Raw genomic sequence first — 20,455 nt, 5'->3', positions numbered from 1 at the left:
GAACCAGAAAAGAGTTCCACAAATTTGGATATGATGGGGGGGGGGCGTAGGGAGTAACAGTGAAAGCTAAAATTCTACAAGACATATATCAAGAACCCTAGGTACACCTGAAATACGTTTTTGGCTCTTGGCCTATAAACAGTTATTATACAAATTAAGGGAGTAAAGCCAGTTTTTTTTCTGGGAGTTATCCTGTGGCACCTTGAAAAACTTGTCATTCTCTTAATTTTTGTAATATATTTTCTTGAACCAAAAACCTTACTGGCTAAATTTTGAACTTCTTCCACATTTTGTGGTTGTATCACAAAACAGCAATGTTTAATATCCTGAGTTGGTGGGGCAGCCATAAAAATATGGAAACCCTGTTAAAACTTGTAGAATGAATCTCAGATAAAAAGGGTTTTTTATATATATTAAAAAATTGAGCCTGCATAAATCCTGAGTTATGTGACTCCTCTTCATCAGACAATACTTAAATTCAACTAATGTTCTTGCACTGCCATGGTGTGGAGTGGACATCACAGCTGGCTTAGTGGAAACTAACACTTGGCTACCAAGCCCAAACCTTATTTGTAGACTCCTTTCAATGTCATCTATACAAAGAGCCATTTCATCAACCTGAAAACTGGTATATAACAATAATAAAATAATTTATTATTTATACCCCACCCATCTGGCTGGGTTTCCCCAGCCATTCTGGGTGGCTTCCAACAAAATATTAAAATACAATGGTATGTTAAACATTAAAAGCTTCCCTAAACAGGGCTGCCTTCAGATGTCTTCTAAAATATAACTTGTCTCTTGAGTTTTGTCTAGGATTTTCAGTAGTCAATTTAACAAATGCAACCCAGTGGCCATACCTATTTCTCTACATACCATACGTTATATCATATTTTACTTTAATGTATTTTTTTAAAAAATTGTATTATTTCAATACTTTGTGTTTTTTGCATTAAAGCTAGTATAAAATATTTTTAGTAATAATGCTTTTTTTTTTTTAAGAAAACAGCTCAATTATACAAAAGGGAAGGATCACCGGCTACACACACACACCAATATAGGAAAACTGCCGTATTCAGTATTATCCTACTCTAACTAGCACCAGTTATTCAGAGTTTCAGGCAGGAGGCTTCCCCAACCCTCAGCCACACCTGGAGGGGAAAAAAAACACAACAGGAGTCGATTGCACCTGCAAGGCTCTCTCTCCCGGAGCGAAAGTGCCCCGCAGATAGACCGGCAGCAGACGTGCAGCTACGCAAGCCTCGCGCAGGTGAGCCCGGCACGAACTCCCGGGAACACTAATCTGAGGCGAAATTATTTCTGGGAAAGAACACGAGCGTCTTTCGTCGGGACCCGTCCTTCGCTCGTTTCTAAACAAACAAACAAACAAATAAAGCCACCCTCAACATCCCAGGATCCTGTTCCCCCACCCCACCCCACCCCAAGAGCATCTCTCTCTCCCTACCGTCTCAAAATGCGAACTGCAACTGCCTGTAGTCAAACTCCGCTTTTTTCGGAACCGGGGAGCGAAGTCAAGCGACTTCTTCTCGGCTCCTCCCGCCTCTTCGCCCCGCGCGGGATTGGCGCAGCTGAGCCAGCCTTTTCCCCGCTCGCCTTCGAAGCACGCGGACTCTACCATGGACGCGCGAGGGGGGGGGGAGGCCAGGTCTCTCCCTCTCACTCGACCCCGGTGAAAAGAGAAACCGAAGGGGGGTGGGCGCAGCTGCCTCCCCCGCGGGCGTCCCTGCCCGCGCACGGCTCCCCCCCCCCTCCGTCGAGGCTGCTAAAGGGGTCAGCCTGACACCGACCGCGGCAGCTCCTTGGCGGGAAACCGACGCTCAGGAGGCGAGCTTACCCTCCGGGTCAAGTCCTCGCTTCTCCGCCGCCGCCTGTGCGCGGGTCCCAAGCAAGACTGCTGCGGCTTTCCGCCCGCCCGCTGCTGGTGCTGGTGCTGCTGGTGCTGAGCTCCTGCACGAGAAGGGGCATCCCTATCGCCAGTCAGTCTCCCTCCTACGGCGAGGGCAGCCGGGCCCTGGGGACGCCTCCCAGCTCGAGCGCCGCGGGCGGCTCTCTGCTGCTCGAGGCTCGGTGCAGAGAAGCGAGACCCCTGCACGGGCCGGCGCACAGCTGCCCGCGGACGCCGACTTGCCGCCTCTCAGGCGCCCTCTGCTGGTGCGGCTCGGGAAGCGCCGCGGCAGGAGGCAGTGCGGGGAGAAGACATTCCGAAAGAAGGGCGAGCCCCTTGCGCGCTTGCAAGACCTCGGAGGGGCGCGCAAGGATTTTGGGAGGATTGGCTAAGAAGTAGGACAGAACAAGGGCGGGGAGGAAGTGGTGGTTTCGATGGCTTAAGTGTTGGCTGTAAAGGAGGAGGGCAAAGTTTGGCACCTGCTGCCAAATCAACTTTTACAGTTTTCATTTTTTGCAAACCATATAATCTCATTTAAACTTGTACTTATCTATTTAGGTATTTACTTAAATCATCTATTATTTGCTTTTTGTATTTATATATCTCCTTCCATTCCCTCCTTCCCCCTGCACCCCAGAACTCTCCCTGCCACTGAGAGCTTCCAGGATGCAAAAGACAAGCAGGGGATGGTCCTTTTCCAGCTGAGTCCCCCCTCCCCCCGTTCCCTCCACTCCGGCAGCCCCGCCCCCCTGCCACCAAGGAGCCCCAGAACGAAGATGACCCGTAGGAGAGGGTAAAGCACCCAGCTATCCCTTCCAAATCACTCTTTTAGCTATACCAATAATCTCATTTCTAATCTATAAAAAAACTACTTTAATTTACTAATCTACTTTTCTCCCCTTGCCTAAATTTTCTGCAAGAACTTTCATAATTTTATGAATTCTATATTCTATTTTCTCATTCCATTTTATATCTTTTCTTTCTAACTTGAGCTCTCCCCCCCCTGTTCCCAGCACATCACTTCCAGAAAATTCCAAAATCCGTAAGCCAGTTTCAACACCATTTTAGACAGCCTTTAAACATAAAACCGTTTTCCATTCACCCCACTCCCTTTCTGCAGCTTTTTACATGTCCAAATTTTCTATTCCCTCCCTGTTGCCCTTTTCTTATTTGAATAGTCCACTCAATGTAGTTTATCTTTTCCCACAGTCTTTGTTTCTTATGGGAATTCTGAAGTCCAAGCATAATTTGTGCTCCCCCTTCTAAGGGGGCGCCATTTCTCTGACACACTTGCTCCAAAACTTTTTCTTCTTTCTTCTCACTGCAAACTTTCCCCCTGATCCGAAACTTGACATAGTTCTTGATTTCCCTCTATTTCTTCTTTAGACCCTTCTTTTGACATTTCTTGTCCCAGTGCTTTCCTTCTCCTTGAAGGACCACCCTCCCAGATTGATGATACCCATCTGCCCCTCACTTCCCTCTACATGTGCAGAAAGCTTCTTAACTGTTGGACCCACTATTGGTCTCATCTGCTCAATCTGGCAGAGCCCGTCTTCGCATGCAGGAAAATTCCCCTACTCAGGGTTTGAGATCCATTGGTTACCCTCACCTGGTTTTGCTGGCCAGTCGAAGCCGTTTCCCAGGGTGTGGCTGCTGTCAAATTCTGACAGCTTGTAGGAGCCACAGGTGAGAACTGAGTGCAGGGTAGGGACCAAAGCTGGGCCGGCTCTAGGTAGAGTCCCGGTGACGCGGGGCGCCAGTAGGCGAGGTGCTGTGTGGCAAAGCTGCGCGGAAGCCATGCTGCACCCTGCGAGGACGGGGGCACCGGAGTGATCTCCGCTGCTCAGCGCCAGGGCACCTGACCTCCTCGAGGCTGCCCTGCTTAGAAACTGTTGTGTCCCTAAATACAATTGTTGTTGATTGTTGCCCTGTTTCTTCATAGCCTGCATACTTGCCAAGTGGTCTTTTCTTGCAAACAAGTGGCTCTATATCTGATCGCAACAGAGGTGATAATGAAGACTTGAGAAAATGTGAGATCTCATCTAACCAACATGCTTAAATCTAATTAATGCATGAAGGAGTTAATACCATAGAGTAAGTTGTCCTGCCAGGTTTAGCTGTGTCCACTTCTCCTCACCTTGGGAAGAGCCAGGCTTCCTCAACCTGGGCCCTCCAGATGTTTTGAGACTACAATTTCCATCATCCCTCACCACTACTGGTCCTGCTAGCTAGGGTTCATGAGGGCTGAGTTTGAGGAAGCCTGAACTAGGTAATCAGGCCTATTGTTCTCTCCCAGTCTACCTGAGAAGCTCAGCATATAAATAGGTTTGCATTGGTTACTCCAGCTCAACCGTATTGCTCTCGTCAACCATTCTTGAGTGACCTATACTAATAATTTAGGAACTTTCACCACTGTAACTAAGCCAGGTTTTACTGTCTCTGAAACTTTTTCTAAATTCTGTATGGAAAAGCACATGAATCTGACCTTTGGATAAATGGTAAGTAAACAATTTTTTACTTACCAAATATGTGGTCTTTTATAGCTATGCTAGGGGAAGAGGGAAGCTTTGGAACTCACTTTAAAGGGCACATATTTTAAGTAACAGTCTATATTTCTATGCTTTATTTCCATGCTGCATATTTTGTGATTTAAAATATCTGCTGGAGTTCTCCCACCAAAGAGTATTTGCCCCAAACTTGGATCTTGGCATCCAGGAATTCTCATTTTATACTTGTTTTTCTTCTTCACACCAACAGAAAATTGGTAACTAAGAAAATATGGCTTTGTTTAAAACACTTTTAAGTTTTGCCAAGCCCCTTTGACAATTTTTGATGTTGAAGGATGTTACTAGGCTGCTTAATTGCCTTAGAGTTTTTCTGGTGTGAACACTGTTACTTCAGAATACTATTCACAATACAACTTCTGTATTGCATCTGTGTTGAACAATTTTTAGATGCTGGGAAGTCTTTTGTTGTCTTAGGGTAGCTTAGCATTTGCATTTAAGGACTTTGCTTTCTCTGTGTGATGGGGAGCACAGATATATGTAAGCAAAGTCAGATATCATGGCTATTTTTACCACTACACCTCTGGGGCTGATTTTCCCCACCACTGTAAACAGAACACTAATGATAAAGAATTAGCCATGGTTTTTACAAAAGATCATTGGTCCTTTGCAATCACTAACTGGTCACCAAGGAGAGATTCTTACAACCATTTTCTTATCAACACAAGAAGTCATTTTAATTGACTTTACACATGACTCAATCCCGTGGATTCCAGCCCTGTGCATGGTTCAGTACTTGTTGATTCAACCCACTTTAGGAAAGAAAGAAAGAGAAAGAAAGAAAAGAGAAAGAAAGAAAGAAGAGTGATTAAAGGTGGTTCTGCCCACTGGAAGCCAATGCAGACATATTCCAATCTTTACGGTATTTGAATTGGATTTGAAATTGTTTTTTTATTTTTTGTTGTTGTCATTTCCACTATTATTTGTTTTATGTTTAATCACTTTGGGATGTTTCATGGGAAGTAATTAATAAATGAAATAAAAATGATCTTTGACTCTCATAATTGGGGCATCTTGGGAGAAATTGTGGCCCTAGGTGAGTTAATACAAAACACTAAGACTATTTTTTGCAGGGAAGCCTGCAGCAATTCCCACCCATCATATATTCAAGAACCCATATCTTTAAATGGAAACACCCTACTTCTTCCCTGTTCAGAAGTATGATTGGGCTGCAAGGAAAAATACTGGGAGGTCATAGAACAACCCTTGCCTCCTGCAAGCCCTCCAAACTGGTAGGAGCAGAGGCCCATATGCAGCAGAGACTAGGAATTAGTCTGATTGGAATTAAGTGCACTTCCACTTGCATCCTTTTAGCCTGGGGCCTAAAAGAGCAGGGAATGGAAGTCAGGCAAGTGTGTTTCCATTTTAAGTTGCTCCTTTGCCCCTTAAAGGGCCATATGGGTGGGATAGACCTCAGTTATGGAACAAATCTCCGTCTCCATCTCGTTTCTTCTTTGCCGCTTTTCCATGGTAAACCAGGTTCAAAGCAGCTAACAGCAACATCACAGGCAATATATGGCAACTATGACACACCCCTGCTAAAAAGTGTTGGGACTGAAGTGCACCTAAAAGCTATGCCCTTTGCACCAAAACGTTTTATGGTTAGTCTGTGTATGTTCGTGCACGTGTATACTCTTAAAAGCCGCGGTGAGCCTGAAAAGCACTCTGCAAATGGCAGAAGATGTTTTTCATTACAAATACCCCAGCACTCAACCCTGGTATGGAAGACAGATTTCAAGAATGAGCTTCGGCCCTGTTAAAAATCAAGAGTGTTGTTGTTGTTTGGGGGGGGGGGTGCCGCAAACGGGTGGCTGGCACCTTAAATAATCGGATTTTCCATGGTAAAGAGGGGGAAACTGCGGGCTGCTGCTTCGATGCCGACGACGTCGTGTGGCCGCTGCGAAAAAAAGTTGCTTGTACCGGCAGCGCCTCCAGTGCTCCCTTCAGACGGCAGGGGGAGCTGACGGAGGAGGAGGAGGAGGTGGCGCCATTCATTGCGCACCCGGCACCTCCGGCTTAGGGAAGGTGGAGCTGCGGAGCAGGGCGAGGACCAGGGCCGCCTCCGCCACTGCCGGGAATAGGGACGCGCCGCGACAGCTTCTGGGGCCATGGAAGAGTTTCACCCCCATAACGACGAGGTAGTACGGACTTCCCTCTCCTCCCCCGGTCAGCAGGAGCGGGGCGCCCTCCTCGCCCCAGCCCAAGCTCCCTGTCGCCCCGGCGGGGGCAGCAATGACCTGGTTTTTCCTCGTCGCAGGAAAGGATCTTGCGCTTGGCCGCGCTGGACCGTGGCGCGTGCTTCTCCTTGGGCGGAGGAATAATTAGGTTAGGGGACCCCCCCCCCACTCCAGACACGCGGGCGGGGGCGGACGCGCCTCCAGTTCCTGCCACCCGCTTTAAAGTGTGTGCGTGGGGGGAGGGAGAGGGGCGCACAAAACAACAACAACAACCATTATTTCATAACTGGCCGGCTTGCGCTTTTCAGTCTCGCTCCGACGTGGGTGGCCCTTCTGCATAAAAATGTCACCTGGCTTAAGGGGTCTTTAATATATTTATTTATTTTGTCTACGTCTCCACCCAGCCAATCGCAAGCGCCGCTTGTGGAATCGTAGGCGGGGGAGGCTTGGTCCGCCCAAGAATGCTGTCATTGCGACGCCAGTCCTCACGTGGACGAGGAGGGTTGCGCCGCGCGCGCCCCTGCTGCCCATTGAGGCCACTGCAGAATAATGGCAGAGGGTGGTGGTGGTGGTGATGATCACAAAATAGGGTAGTGAAAAGATCCCAAGGTTAAGGCTAAGGGAGAGTGGAGGAGGGGTGGGGGTGGGAAGAGGAGCAGGTCAGACAAGAATCCCGTGTTTGAATGCCTGCCCCCCCTCTGCACACAGCTAAAAAAGGAGAAGACAAAAGCTCATTCAGGTAGAAAAGGATGGTGTAAAAGAGAAAGGGTAGCGCCCTCCCTGGTATGATGGGTTTTTGTGTGTGCATCCAAGGAATCTTTTTAATGTGGCAGCATTCTGACACACAATCCCTCTGCTCTTTCCCACCTCCCCTCTCCTGCAGACCCTCCCCTTTGCTGTCATCCCTTGATTTCAGTGGGTCTACCCTAAGTAGAACTATGCTGACTGCAACCCTTGGAGGGTCTGACTGTCATGTCAAAGCATTTGGGATGTAGTTTTGTTTTATCCTGTGTCAGTCTTGTGTAATAGAGGATACTGCTCACTAGGATAATGTGCTACATTAGCTTTGACATAGACCTTAGATGCTGATGCATGAATTTCAGGACACAGCCAGAAATAGTGTTATTGTAAAATCCATTTGGGACTCTGGTGATTGTGATTTTTTAATATCACACGTAGTTTTCAGTAAGTTATAAGAGCTTGGCATTTATGCAGCTGCCGTGTGCATCAAATTCATGAGCTGGTGATATCACCAGAATAAATGAAGATTGTGAATATATGGACCCTGTTTTGGAGAGTTTTGTGGGCTTTTTGAATAAATAAATTCTGTCTTGGTTCATTATTTCTTCCAAAACCTGTGTGGCAGCTGCAATTTTATTCTTCTATATTTTGTATTCTAAAATGTGTAAGCAGCTCTAGAATTAAATTTGATAGAATTGATAGGGTGGTAGAAATAATTAAATTAAATTAATATCTTATATTATTGCAGATGACCTTCAATGCTGAAGAAGCGCACAGTATTATTAAAGATGTAAGTTACACATTTTAGTATACAGTACTGTACAACATTTATGTATTTTGGTGACAAAATGCATTTTTGCACTTTTCTGTTTCCAGGAATAATGGGTATCCCTGAAAAGACTTGCACCAGACATCCTGTGTTGTCTATTCAAAACTAAGTCCCGCTATATTTAGTAGGGCATACTCCCTTGCTGTTCTTAATATTGCACTCTTGAGTTGCAGTCGTGTGGATGTCTATTGAGAATATAGCTAATTGAATTCAATGGGGCATTTTTTCTGAATAGACATGCATAGGATTGCACTATCAAGATCCAAACTCGTTATACTAAATTTTCAATATTGGATGTTTAAAATTTTGTACATTCTAAAAGCAAGATCAATGGCTTTGATTATACTCTCTTGCTGACAGAAGAGGAAGGTGATTTTTACTACGGTAATTCTTTCCATAGTAAAAGACAGGAGTGCCTGGCGTGCTCTGGTCCATGGGGTCACAAAGAGGTCATGTGACCATGGGGTCACAAAGAGTCGGACACGACTAATGACTAAACAACAACAACAACAACAATTCTTTCCCCCCTCTGCAGTCCTCTGACTTCAACAATCTGTTCCAGGGAGTGTGGACATTGTGGAACAGTAGGAGGTGGCAGTAGGGCCTGCAAGGGGTATAAAGAGGAAATCACTTCCCCTACTTGTGCCAGAGGGAATCATTCCATGAACGGAAGGAACCTTTTTGATTCATGAAAATACAATTTTGGATACTGCCTTTTATAATACTCCACTGTAATGTTAAGTAGCGCTAAGCGTTCTGTTGAATTCTGCTTAAAAACACACACACCCATAAAACACAGGTAGGTAGCCGTGTTGGTCTGAGTCGAAGCAAAATAAAAAAATTCCTTCAGTAGCACCTTAAAGACCAACTAAGTTTATATTTTGGTATGAGCTTTCGTGTGCATGCACAAGCTCATACCAAAATATAAACTTAGTTGGTCTTTAAGGTGCTACTGAAGGAATTTTTTTATTTTGCCATAAAACACAATTTGTAATGGTGACTCACATGGCAGTCCTGTGCAGGTAAGCTGCTTAAGTTGTCCTTGAAGTCAATCGGATTTATTTCTGTAGCTGTTGTTGTTATGTTGACTGTTGTTGTTTGATTGTAGCCCACGGTTAGCCTAGCCCTGGCAGAGAAGCTGCTCAGTATACTGTACTGAGGCAAACCAAACCCCTGTGTTGCAAGCACTCAAGTGAAACAAAAACTGGGCAACAGTTGCCCAGTTTTTGTTTCAGTATACAGTACTGAGGCAACAGGACCACCCTGTCTGATTTTCAGTGCTGTAGCAACTCAGAATTGTAGCATTAACAAAAATATATGCAGCTCAGTGGGATATTTTAGTCCTGTTGGGAAAGAAATTCAGATTATTTAAACGCTCTTCTACATTCTGGATTCTGCGTGTTTGTTATATGACTCTTACCGCTGAGATGGGAATTGTATGAACAATTCAGTTACTGATTTATGTGCCTCCATTTAGAAGCTCTAGCCTAGGAAAAGAGGCAAATGAGAATCTCTTTCTGACATTTGAGTTCCTTTACATAACAAAGTGGGGCTGGCTTAAAAGTATATATGTTTATACTACTATCTGTTTTTAATACTTGTATTTAATCAGACTTTAAAAAAGCATTTTATTCCTTTTTAGTGCATAGAAGGTGTTCTGGGCAAGGCAGATTACAATCACGACAGTGTCAATCAGTGGACTGCAGCTATAGTAGAGCAATCTTTAACACAACTGGTAAAACTGGGGAAAACGTACAAGTACATTGGTAAGATTCTGTGCATATATGCAGTTAATATTAATTTTACAATTAATGGGGAGAAAATGATTTTGTTAGTAAAGGTAAAGGACCCCTGACAGTTAAGTCCAGTTGTGAACGACTCTGGGGTTGCACGCTCATCTCGCTTTACAGGCCGAGGGAGCCGGCGTTTGTCTGCAGACAGTTTTTCCGGGTCATGTGGCCAGCATGACTAAGCCGCTTCTGGTGAAACCAGAACAGAGCACGGAAATGCCGTTTACCTTCCTGCCAGAAGCAGTTTATCTACTTGCACTTTGACGTGCTTTTGAACTGCTAGGTTGGCAGGAGCTGGGACTGAGCAATGGGAGCTCACCCCGTCATGGGGGTTCAAACCTTCCGATCGGCAAGCCCTGGGCTCAGTGGTTTAGACCACAGTGCCACCCGCATCCCATATACTTTTGTTAGTAGAATGAGGCATATAAGGTTCTATGTGCTGCACCCAACCCACCTTCGTGAGATCATTGAAGGCAGTTTTGCTCCAATTTATTATGCATTTAACTATAATATTATGGATTGCGGCTGGCTGCCGAGGGGGGTGGGCTCCATTTTCAGATTCCCATGGTATGTATTGGTTATCTGGTGTTGATTATCTGCATCAGAAAATTAGCCAGGCATTTTCAACAGAATTCATATGCCTAGAATATCAGGGCTGTTCAGGAAGCAGTCCACCATTTTGAGGAGGAATATATCTCGTTGCTTTCATATTCTTAAGTAAAGGAAATTTAATGAAACAGGATCATAATTTTGCAGCATAGTGGCAACTTAAATATTATAATTCAACAGAACTTGTTTTTGGGAAAAGGCATGAGGTTTTAACTCATGCTCTTAACCACCACTTAGTCCTTTCAGATGTATAAAGGACTAGTGAAGTCTGATTGATTAATCTACTTTATTGATAAACATGGGATTTTGTTCTGTCTTCAGTAACCTGTGCAGTGATGCAGAAGTGTGGAGCTGGTCTGCATACAGCAAGCTCATGTTTCTGGGATACCACAACTGATGGTAAGTGGCTGCCTGCAGAATAAAGCAAACCACTTCATGGGGGAAAATGACTTTTCACTTATTGTTGTGAAACATTATGCTGCAGTTGAAAGGTGGTTTGAATTGGCAGCCCACATATATAGCCACCAGGATATAATAGGTATTGCCTGAAATTAGGATCATTTCACCCAAACTATATGTTACCCACTTTCTTTACCCAGGTCCCCAAATGAGAAAGAGAGATAAACCTGCTGATAAGGCCAGGCCAAAATGAAAAGGGCTTACCAATCACTTTGGGTTGCATGGAAAAAATGCTTTGGCAGAAGGCCAAGGACTGATTCTTTAGATGAGTTTAAATCTGACACGGAATCATTTTTGATTCCTAAGTTTGAGTAGTATTTGAATTTCATTCACTCTCTGGCTCAAATCCGTCTTACTGCATGAAAGATAAGAGACTATTCTGCTGGATAGGTAGTGCTAGTTCATGAGGGCAGACATCGTTCAAAGCGCTGAACAGCTCTGGCAGACTTCACTCCTCAGCATGACTGTTCCAAATCCATAGTTACACAATTGAAAGACAGGAACTAAGCTTAACAAGGTTAAAAAAAGAATAATCACCAAGTACCGGTAATCATATATGCCAGTGCTTCAGTGACCAATATGACTGGAAGTTGTAACCAAGAAAGAATGTTAATATTGTTGTAACTATATATTCTTCATGCTTTGTGCTCAGTAAGTTACATGATTAAATATATTACTGTGAGACTTGTATTCATTTTCTGCTATGCTGAGTACCGGCAGGAAAATGCTGAAATGTACACCAGCACTGGCGTTGTCCTTCCTTTCTAAGAAAAATCACACTCAAGGCAGCTTAGCAAAAAATGCAACAAAATGTAAAAGGAACTGTAACAATGAAGCATACAGTTTTAGTGCACTAAACTGGCCATAGCTTTATGCCTGGGGTAGAAGTAGCCACCAGCACAAAGGAAAATCACCCGAGGGCTTTTTTTCCCCTTTTGCAGAAGTAGCTGGAGAGAATCAGGGGGCTGCCTGTGGCCTTATAAGAGCAGCCCTGTTCATTATCATTGGCAAAAGGTTTGATTTTCAAAGGGCTGTAGGTTCTTAGTCAACTACAGGAATGGCAGCTTGGACTAGATCACATGCCCACCCATCAAACTCCTGTTGACAAACTGAATCCATGCTGTAGCGTGCTTTAATACTATTTAACCCCGGTGACAATCTATGAAGGATTTTTCTGAGTTTCTGACTCCTAATATGCATTACTGTGCAAGCGTTGGGACCAAGAGCATGAAAATGATCGGCCAGAAGTATGTTCTGCAGAGTTCACCGAGATCTACTTCTTTGTAAGCATGTTTAGGGATGTGGCCCAGATCCATCACCAAAAGCAATGTTTGGCAGCCTCTAGTGGGGATTATCTTTCGTAAATGAGTTCGGGTTATTCGGTTGCCCTCTTAAGAATGAATATAGAACTTGACCACTTTCTCTTCTTAAATCCACTGTAGGTACCTGCACAGTCCGATGGGAAAACCGAACTATGAACTGCATCGTAAATGTCTTTGCTGTAGCCATTATTCTGTAGCAAACTGGACAAATCGCACTAAGTTATGCCAAAGCCTTTAAGAACAAAACTATCAAATTACTTATAGTACATTGTAAGAATTATGAAATAAAACTATATTTATGCACTAAAGAGAGAGCAGGAAATGTGCTTTAAAAAAGGTCTCTGCACAATATATATATATTATAGTAAAGTGTAATCGTTCCGCTTAGCCAGCTGGCAGCTTGCTAGAGACCAGCTGTAAAAGAAAAAGGACAATGTTTTGAGCATTCTAGGACTGTGGTTGTCTCTGCTCGCCAACCTGCAACCTGCAAGAAGTGATGGAAAAGTTACATAAAAATAAGAAAATGCATGTTTTCCCCCACATTACCACTGGCTCTTCATACATAGCAGCTTAAGATAAATGTAATCAGTAAGGGGGAAGAGAATATTATTTGCTACACATATATATAATTGGTTCTGAGTTATGGAAGTTGATGCCTTAGAATAGTGGTTTTAAACCTGTGTTCCAAGGAATCCTTGAACTGTGCTGCTTCAGTATAATGGCCAATCTCTGCCCCCTGAAAACTAGAGTTGTGAAAGCGTGTTGTTTGCTGTAAAGCACACACTCATTTGATGCAGAGCAACAGCTACCACATAGTCTCATGCACACAACCCAGAACATAATTCCAGCATGAATAGGTCCCACAGCAGGTGAAAAAAGTTCATTGAAAGCTGTAAGTTTGAAATCCACTGCTGCTTAGACAATTGGTGTTTGTGATTTATAATGCATAATAAATTAAGCAGCGAGGGGGGAGGAAGCAGAAAAACCCAACAAGTTGTAAAATAATATTTTCATGTTTTATGCACAAAATTTATAAAGGCCAAAGTACCTACGTTTCTCATACAGGGTATGAATGTTCAGCAAAAGAATGTATTTTTCATGCTGTAAGGCTGTGCTTAAGCTTACACTGCGGCACAATTCCTAAGGCACATTCGTCAAAGTCGGGAAATTGTATTAAAACATTCTGCAACAATTTGGTTCATTTATTGGTGCACTAACAAATATTTGGTGCATCAGCACAAAGTCACAAACCGAAAGCATTAAAATAATGTAACGGTACCTTCACAGGCAGATAATACATGTGCAAACACTTTAGATTAGGATATTTAAAGTTTAGCAATGCTCTCGTGATACCATTTTATTGCATATCTTCCAGGCAGGACCAGCCTTTGGCTCTTCAGATTCTTGAACAGAGTTGTGCTTGCTCATTTCAAACTATATAAAAATAATGTTTCATATGTAGCACTTGGAAATAGAATAATTTGAAGTGGGGACTTGTCTATGTCTTAAGGGGCACTTACTTAGGCTGTAGGTATGTTACTTACAGAATAATTAACAGGCTGCAGTCCTTACTTCCTAGTAGTGGTCATAGAGTTAGACCATAAATCCTTGCTATTTATGTTATTAGTTAAAATAATTCTGCAATCCTATGCTTATTTGAGAGAAAATTGCATTGAAGAGAGTGGAACTTACTTCTGAGTAAACATGCAGGGAATCAACAGTATCCTTCATACTTCCTAGATCTAAATTAGAAAATTATCCACTTAAGTCAAGTGGGGTAATCCTAATAACTTGAAGAACCACTCAAGCAAATATTAAGTACCTTGGCAAATATGTTTAGTATATAGGATTCTATTTTTTCATAAAAAGTTACATTATTTTGCATTTATTTATATACCTAATAGAACTTGAAGCTATACTGTTGCATTAAGCATTTTTGCCTTTTGTCCACACTGCAACAAGCTGGTTTCAGTTGCAGTTTATGTTTAGAATTTTTTTATCATTGCAATGGTTTTGCTTTGAATTACTTTAACATTATAATATGTCAAGCACCAAAGGTCTAGCTGTTTTTTGGTTAATAAAGTTGCATATTTAAGCAAATACCATGTTTATATTCCATATTGTTATAGCGTGAACAAAGATATCTCTGTACTCTTTAAATGAATGCACATATCTACAGCTACAGAACTAAAATACTATGTGAAGTTCTCTCACAGCTCTGGATCCAAAATTTGCTCTTTTTCTGGGTGCAAACTATTTTAATCTTTTTTCTGAAGCAGTAAAAGATAATGATGAAGAGAGAACATTTTACAGGTGGTGGAAACACTATAGAATATAGATGAATGCAGTTTTCTGAAACAACTACTAGTAAAGGGTTTGGCCAGAAAATAAAGACAAAGGTACAATCTACCTTTTACTCTTTTTTATAGTAAACTTCTGATGCTGTTACTGAGACTAGATGGTTTTATTCGCAGTTGTATTTCTGGGTTTTAAAAAATGCAGTTGAACATAAGTTATGCTGAGAAAATGAATGCTCAACAATATATCTTATGGCAAGATTGCACTAGAAATTATGCTGGTATTGGTTTTAAAATAGGTACAGTTTGTTTTAACTAAAAAAATACAAATAAAAGGTGCCTGCCTTATCTATATTCTGTGTCTTTCGGATGAATTGAGCAAATTATCGCTAGAGCATTTAATAGGGCATTTTCTGTTCTAAAATTATCTTCTAGTCTTTTCTTGATGTGCTGAGATCAAGCTTTCTTTGTCATGTTCTGTTGTGTTAAAACAACTCCTCAACCTACTGACTTCTGGTCTGCCGCGCTGGAATGGAGGCGCAGAAACCTCGCGCTGCGAGGTTTCTGGCATCGCGGAGGGGGGGGGAAATCCGCGGGGGCACGCGGATCCCCGTAAATACCCCTGGTTGAGCGTCCAGGGGGCAATTTTTGCCTGGCAGAGCTCCAGAAGCGACTCCTCAGCTGCCCAGGAAGCCCGCAAGAGCTCCTGAGAGCCAGCCGAGTGGCAGTCGCGGGAGCCATTTTAGGCATACCATCGTTACCTCCAAGAAGCGAAGCTCCGAGCCTCCAACCTGCAGGCGGTGGATTCTTCCTGAAAAAGTTACGATCTGGACGAAGTAAGTTGAAATCAATCAATTTGGAACAAGAATTTGGCAGTGGGAGGCGGAGATTAAAAAGGGAAGTCATCTCCCCCCGATTGAGTAACTAAAGATCGCAGCAAGCTAGAAAACCCAGAAATGCTGTAAAAAGAACTTTTTCCTGAGGCAGAGTAAAGGAAAAAGTAAGCGGTGTATTTATCTCTGCAAAAGACTGAGATCTGTATGAGAAAAGCCCCCTGAGAGCCTGGAGTCGGGTCAAAGGAAAGATCAGCCAGTCTGCTGAATGACGTCACAATACAAAGGAATGTGTCTGGCTGAATGTGAGAGACTGAGAGCTGTAAACAGTGAAAGAGGACTTGTTTTGCCTTGAGGCTGCTCAGTATTGACTCTGAGGAAAAGAAGGAGTAAAGAGAGAGATTTTGACCAAGTGGGACTAGATTCCTGGCTTTTTGCTTGTTTGTTCACTTTTCATTTATATTGGACCAAAACATCAACTCCACTGCCTGTCTGCACAAAGATGGAGGAGGTTTTAGACAAAGGACTAGGAGAGAAGGTTCCAGAGAGTGGACAGGAAGTCACACAGTGGGACTTAATATTGGCAACAATTTTGGATCTTACTAAGCAAGTGAGTATCTCCAAGCTTGATGTAAATTTCCTGAGAGAAGAGACTGTCGAGACATTTGTTTCTGACTTTAAAACACAGGAACCAACAGAAATAGAAGATCAGGAGAAGGGAGAAGAAAAAAGATTGGAAGACCAGGACCGTGCTGGAGTGACGCATGTAAAAAACCTAGAAGAGGAGAAAGATAATATTGAAGGACAATATGCTGAACCAATGGATTTATTTCCTGAAAAGAACACTGTTCTACTGGTGGGAGGGGTGGAACAGGGAGGAAAAGTAGGAGAAAACACTGTTTCACTGGTGAGAGAAGTGAAACAGGAGAGGGTAAAAGCAAAAATGCACCCCAAAAAAGAGGCTGGGAAAATCAGCGCCCCGGTGAGAGAGGGGAGGATGCAAACAGTTGGGGGGCAGAAAGATGATGAAAAGGTGCAAAGATATAAAGTGATGGGATTACAGAAGAGGGGGGCAAGAGTTCAGCAAAAGTTGGTATGGGACAGACTAGGGGTGGGTTGAGGGGTTCTGGATTACCTGGTATTGTCTGAAATAATATGGTCTGATCTCGGAATGTATTAAGGATTGTATGAAGAACCTGGCTGATACATCTGGAGACTTCGATTTCAGGGAAGGGGGGGCGGGAACTTTGTTGTGTGGGTGGAAGTAAATGGGTTATAAATTTGGATGTGAATCTTATATATTTTTGGGTAAGGGAAAGAGATTAGGGATTAGATAATAATAATTTTGGAGAGAGGATGTTAAGAGAAAAGAGGTCAAAGTATAAGGAGAATGGATAATAGCAATGAAAAAGTTGAAACTTAGAAAAAAGAATGTGAAGTTAGAATGGGAAAATGCGAGAACTATTTTTAACAATAAGAACTCAAGAAGGGGAAATGAGGAAGACTGAATCTGTTTTTGTTTTTGTTTTGTTTTTTGTTTTCTGTCTTTTTTCTTTTTTCTTTTTTTTGATTGTTGTATTTTTCTTTTCTGTGCCTTTTTCTTTTTTCCTGTATTTCTTGTTAAAATCTAATAAAAATTATATATTTTTTTTAAAAAAAACAACTCCTCAACCTACTGTACCTAACGCTTTTTAGGCACAATCCCCAATAAAATTCTCCTCCACAGGCCCCACTGAAGTGTGTGCTAGCCATGTGAGATCACAGTGTGCTACTGAACAGCTCCCATTCATTTCATTCAGCCTTGCACAGTATAATATCTCAGGAGACATTCAGTGAAGCTGAATGTTGGCAGATTCAGGAGAGATAAAGTAATTCTTCGCACAACACGTAAACTATTGAATTTTCTTTCTCAAGAAATAGCTATAGCTTAAGGGTGATTTTAAAAGGGGATTAGACAAATTGATTGAGGACAAGGCTATCAGTGACTACTAACTCTGATGGGTATGTTCTTTCTCTATTGTTGGGGGTAGAATGCTCTGAATGCCAGTAGCAGGGAGTCTCAAGCAGGGAGAGTGCTGTTGCACTCGGGTCCTGTCTGGGCTTCGCATAAGCATCTGGTTGGCCACTGTGAGAACAGAATGCAGGACTACATGGCCTTTGGCCTGATCTTACGGATTTCACCCTATGTACTTGGCATTGGTTTCAAATGTTAATTTAGAGATCCTTTTGTGCTTCGTGCTGAAAAAGAGCTTGGACTACTTTTCTGAAACTGGTGCCACTAGCATAAAAGGTAAAGGGCCCCCTGACCAGCAGGTCCATTCGTGTCCGACTCTGGGGTTGTGGCACTCATCTCGCTCTATAGGCCGAGGGAGCCAGCGTTTGTCCACAGACAGCTTCTGGGTCATGTGGCCAGCATGACAAAGCTGCTTCTGGCGAACCAGAGCAGCACACAGAAACGCCGTTTACCTTCCCGCCGGATTGGTCCCTATTTATCTACTGGCACTTTGATGTGCTTTCGAACTGCTAGGTGGGCAGGAGCTGGGACCGAGCAATGGGAGCTCACCCCATTGCAGGGATTCGAACTGCTGACCTTCTGATCAGCAAGCCCTAGACTCTGTGGTCTAACCCACAGCGCCACCTGGGCCACTAGCATACTTGGTGCATATTTTCCTTCTAACAGCGCTAGAATAAATGTTGGCTCGCTACGCATCGTAGTGGTTCAGCAGGGACACTTGCAAGTTTTAGCATATATGGCACATATATGATGCTATTGACAAAGAAAGGCTGGGGGGAAGTATGTGAACCAAAGAGGAAAGTAGATTGTGATTTATGAAGGGTGTATGTAACTTGGAAGCATTTTATAAACCTAAATGATATGGTTGGTTGGTTGCGTCCTGTTTCATAATTTATTACTGTTTATTAATTACATAGATATTTCCCTGGGCAGCCCAGAACCTCCACACATACTGCCCAGACTTGCACTCCAGGGAGGTCGCTTCAGTGCTGCTAACGCCACAGTTTGACTTCACCCTTAGTGGTGCACTCACTTGTCTCTCGAACCAGACAGATGCCAACACTCTAGTTCCACTCTTTCTCCAAGCTATTTCTCTGCTACATTATCTTCATAGGCGACCTGCAAGGGTTGCACTGAGAGTGACTAGTCTAAGGGAGCTTCATAGTTGACTAGGGACTTGAAATCTGGTCTCCCCAGCCCTTTCTTAACAGCTTTTAACAATGTGGACTGGCTGAAGTTTTTCCAGCCCAAGAAGTTGCACTGGAGATTTCCAGGGGCCATCGGAGTTAGAATCCTTCATCTTCTTCCACCGACCTCCCCCCACGCTCCAAGACTCAGAGTAAAAAAAATATTTCAATGAAAGTATATAGCAATAAGTAAAATGAACAAGAGAGTATGGAGACTATGCAACAAAGCAAGGAAACATCTGCTGTTTCTTGGGGGAAGTGGTTATTTTATGTAACGACAGCTTGCCATTTGGAAATTATTACACAATGGGCAACCTTTCATCACCCTTTTGGTTTCAGTGCTAATTTCTGCAAGCAGAAAGAAGAAATAGATCAGTAATTGGAAGGATTTACATCTGGTCCCAACAGTTTTCATAAGACTGGCTGCAAGTAAGAAGTCAAGCAGCTAGATTGGGGGGCTGGTTGAAAGCAGCAGACAGGTTGGTAGAGCAGTGGGCCTTATTTGCTCCAGCAGACCAGCAACCACTACATCCAAGCTATTTGCCACCACCAATACTTGGATCCTGAATTCCATCAACTAATTATGCTCTATGTCAGGCATCCCCACACTGTGGCCTTCCAGATGTTTTGGCCTACAACTCCCATGATCCCTAGCTAAGAGGACCAGTGGTCAGGGATGATGGGAATTGTCTTCCAAAACATCTGGAGGGCCAAAGTATGGGGTTGCCTGCTCTATGTGAAGGAATGCTTTGTTGGGCTGCCCTGAATCCACAGAAATAATTGTATATGTCCTCCCCTACATTTATCTTTGCCTCCATTTTCCTTCCTCTGTGGTTTCATAGGATCATAGAGTTGGAAGGGCCCCAAAGGGTTATCTAGTTCAACCCACTGTAATGCAGAAATACCAGCTAAATAATCCCTGATAGATGGCCATCCAACCTCTGTATCAATATCTCCAATGAAGGAGAGTCCACCACCTTCCAAATTAGTCCGAAAGGTCTTCCTAATGTTTAGGCAGAATCTCCTTTCTTTTAATTGGAATTGATTGGTTTGGGTCCTAACCTTCAAAACAGCAGAAAACAAGCTTGTTCCATGTGACAGCCGTTTCCCAGCCTAAACATACCCAGCTCCCTCAACTGTTCCTCATAAGGCTTGGTTTAGATTCTAGTAAAAAAACATAGGGTGTAATCTTGCCTGTTGATGTGTCACATGATCATTCACAAGGTCTTGCTCATTTGGGAATGTTGCACTACATGACTACAACAGATGCGGTTCCTCACTGTTTATGATGAAATGCTATTTCAGGCTTTGATTACCAAAGACACAACTTTCCGATGCTTCTATAATGCAATCCTATGCACACCATATTTTTCCATGTACTGTATAATATGCCCCCATATAAAATACGACCCCTATTTTTGGGGACCACAACAAACTTTTTTGGGGGGGATTGCTTTTGGGGGGACGACGATTGCCCAGAGTTAGTGAGCCTTTGGGGGGCACCCCGCCATTCACGCTACAGCCTGCCAGCCAATGCAAATCTCATGCATCGCCGCGGCCACCAATCGTCAGCATGCTCGCCGCCAAAAGCCCAACTGACCATTTGACGCAAGTTGGATCCTCCTCATAGAGGGTCCATGTTGTGCACAGCCCTGGGACTCTCTCCCCCAACTGGCTAAGGGGCGGGGCATTGCCCCAACCCAGCTGGTGGTGACACGACCCCACCA

At 43.4% G+C, this 20,455-nt stretch overlaps 2 protein-coding genes across 4 annotated transcripts in view; one reads left to right on the top strand and one right to left on the bottom strand.

The window, feature by feature from the left end:
• The window catches only part of SYTL5 (synaptotagmin like 5), an 81,052-nt gene extending 71,750 nt beyond the window's left edge, over nucleotides 1–9,302 (bottom strand). The window contains exon 1 of one of the 2 annotated variants that reach the window (XM_060273536.1): nucleotides 9,223–9,302. The gene's annotated coding sequence lies outside the window, so the exon portion shown is untranslated. Of the gene's footprint in view, nucleotides 1–1,855; nucleotides 2,093–9,222 lie in introns of those variants that run through there. The other variant, XM_035114675.2, reaches the window with a different exon arrangement.
• Nucleotides 6,443–15,891, top strand: DYNLT3 (dynein light chain Tctex-type 3). 2 transcript variants are annotated; one of them, XM_035114692.2, is made up of 5 exons: nucleotides 6,443–6,608; nucleotides 8,137–8,178; nucleotides 9,860–9,983; nucleotides 10,938–11,015; nucleotides 12,518–15,891. In XM_035114692.2, exons 1-5 carry the CDS (start codon nucleotides 6,579–6,581, stop codon nucleotides 12,592–12,594), a joined length of 351 nt encoding a protein of 116 aa, XP_034970583.1. In that variant the 5' UTR covers nucleotides 6,443–6,578; the 3' UTR covers nucleotides 12,595–15,891. The 2 variants fall into 2 exon arrangements, with proteins under 2 accessions (XP_034970583.1, XP_060129521.1); XM_060273538.1 differs by lacking the exons at nucleotides 6,443–6,608; nucleotides 8,137–8,178 and adding an exon at nucleotides 9,186–9,653.
• The last annotated feature ends 4,564 nt before the right edge of the window (nucleotides 15,892–20,455 follow it).

This window comes from Zootoca vivipara, chromosome 4 (assembly GCF_963506605.1).
Source record: "Zootoca vivipara chromosome 4, rZooViv1.1, whole genome shotgun sequence".
Taxonomy (NCBI): domain Eukaryota; kingdom Metazoa; phylum Chordata; class Lepidosauria; order Squamata; family Lacertidae; genus Zootoca; species Zootoca vivipara.
This window is presented reverse-complemented; position numbering and strand designations above follow the sequence as displayed.

Bases quoted from the DNA above. Each gene is read 5' to 3' on its own strand.
- DYNLT3 (XM_035114692.2), top strand. From the start codon at position 6,579: ATGGAAGAGTTTCACCCCCATAACGACGAG. The intron at 9,984-10,937 runs GTAAGATTCTGT...TTCTGTCTTCAG, and splicing joins GAAAACGTACAAGTACATTG to TAACCTGTGCAGTGATGCAG. The intron at 11,016-12,517 runs GTAAGTGGCTGC...AATCCACTGTAG, and splicing joins CTGGGATACCACAACTGATG to GTACCTGCACAGTCCGATGG.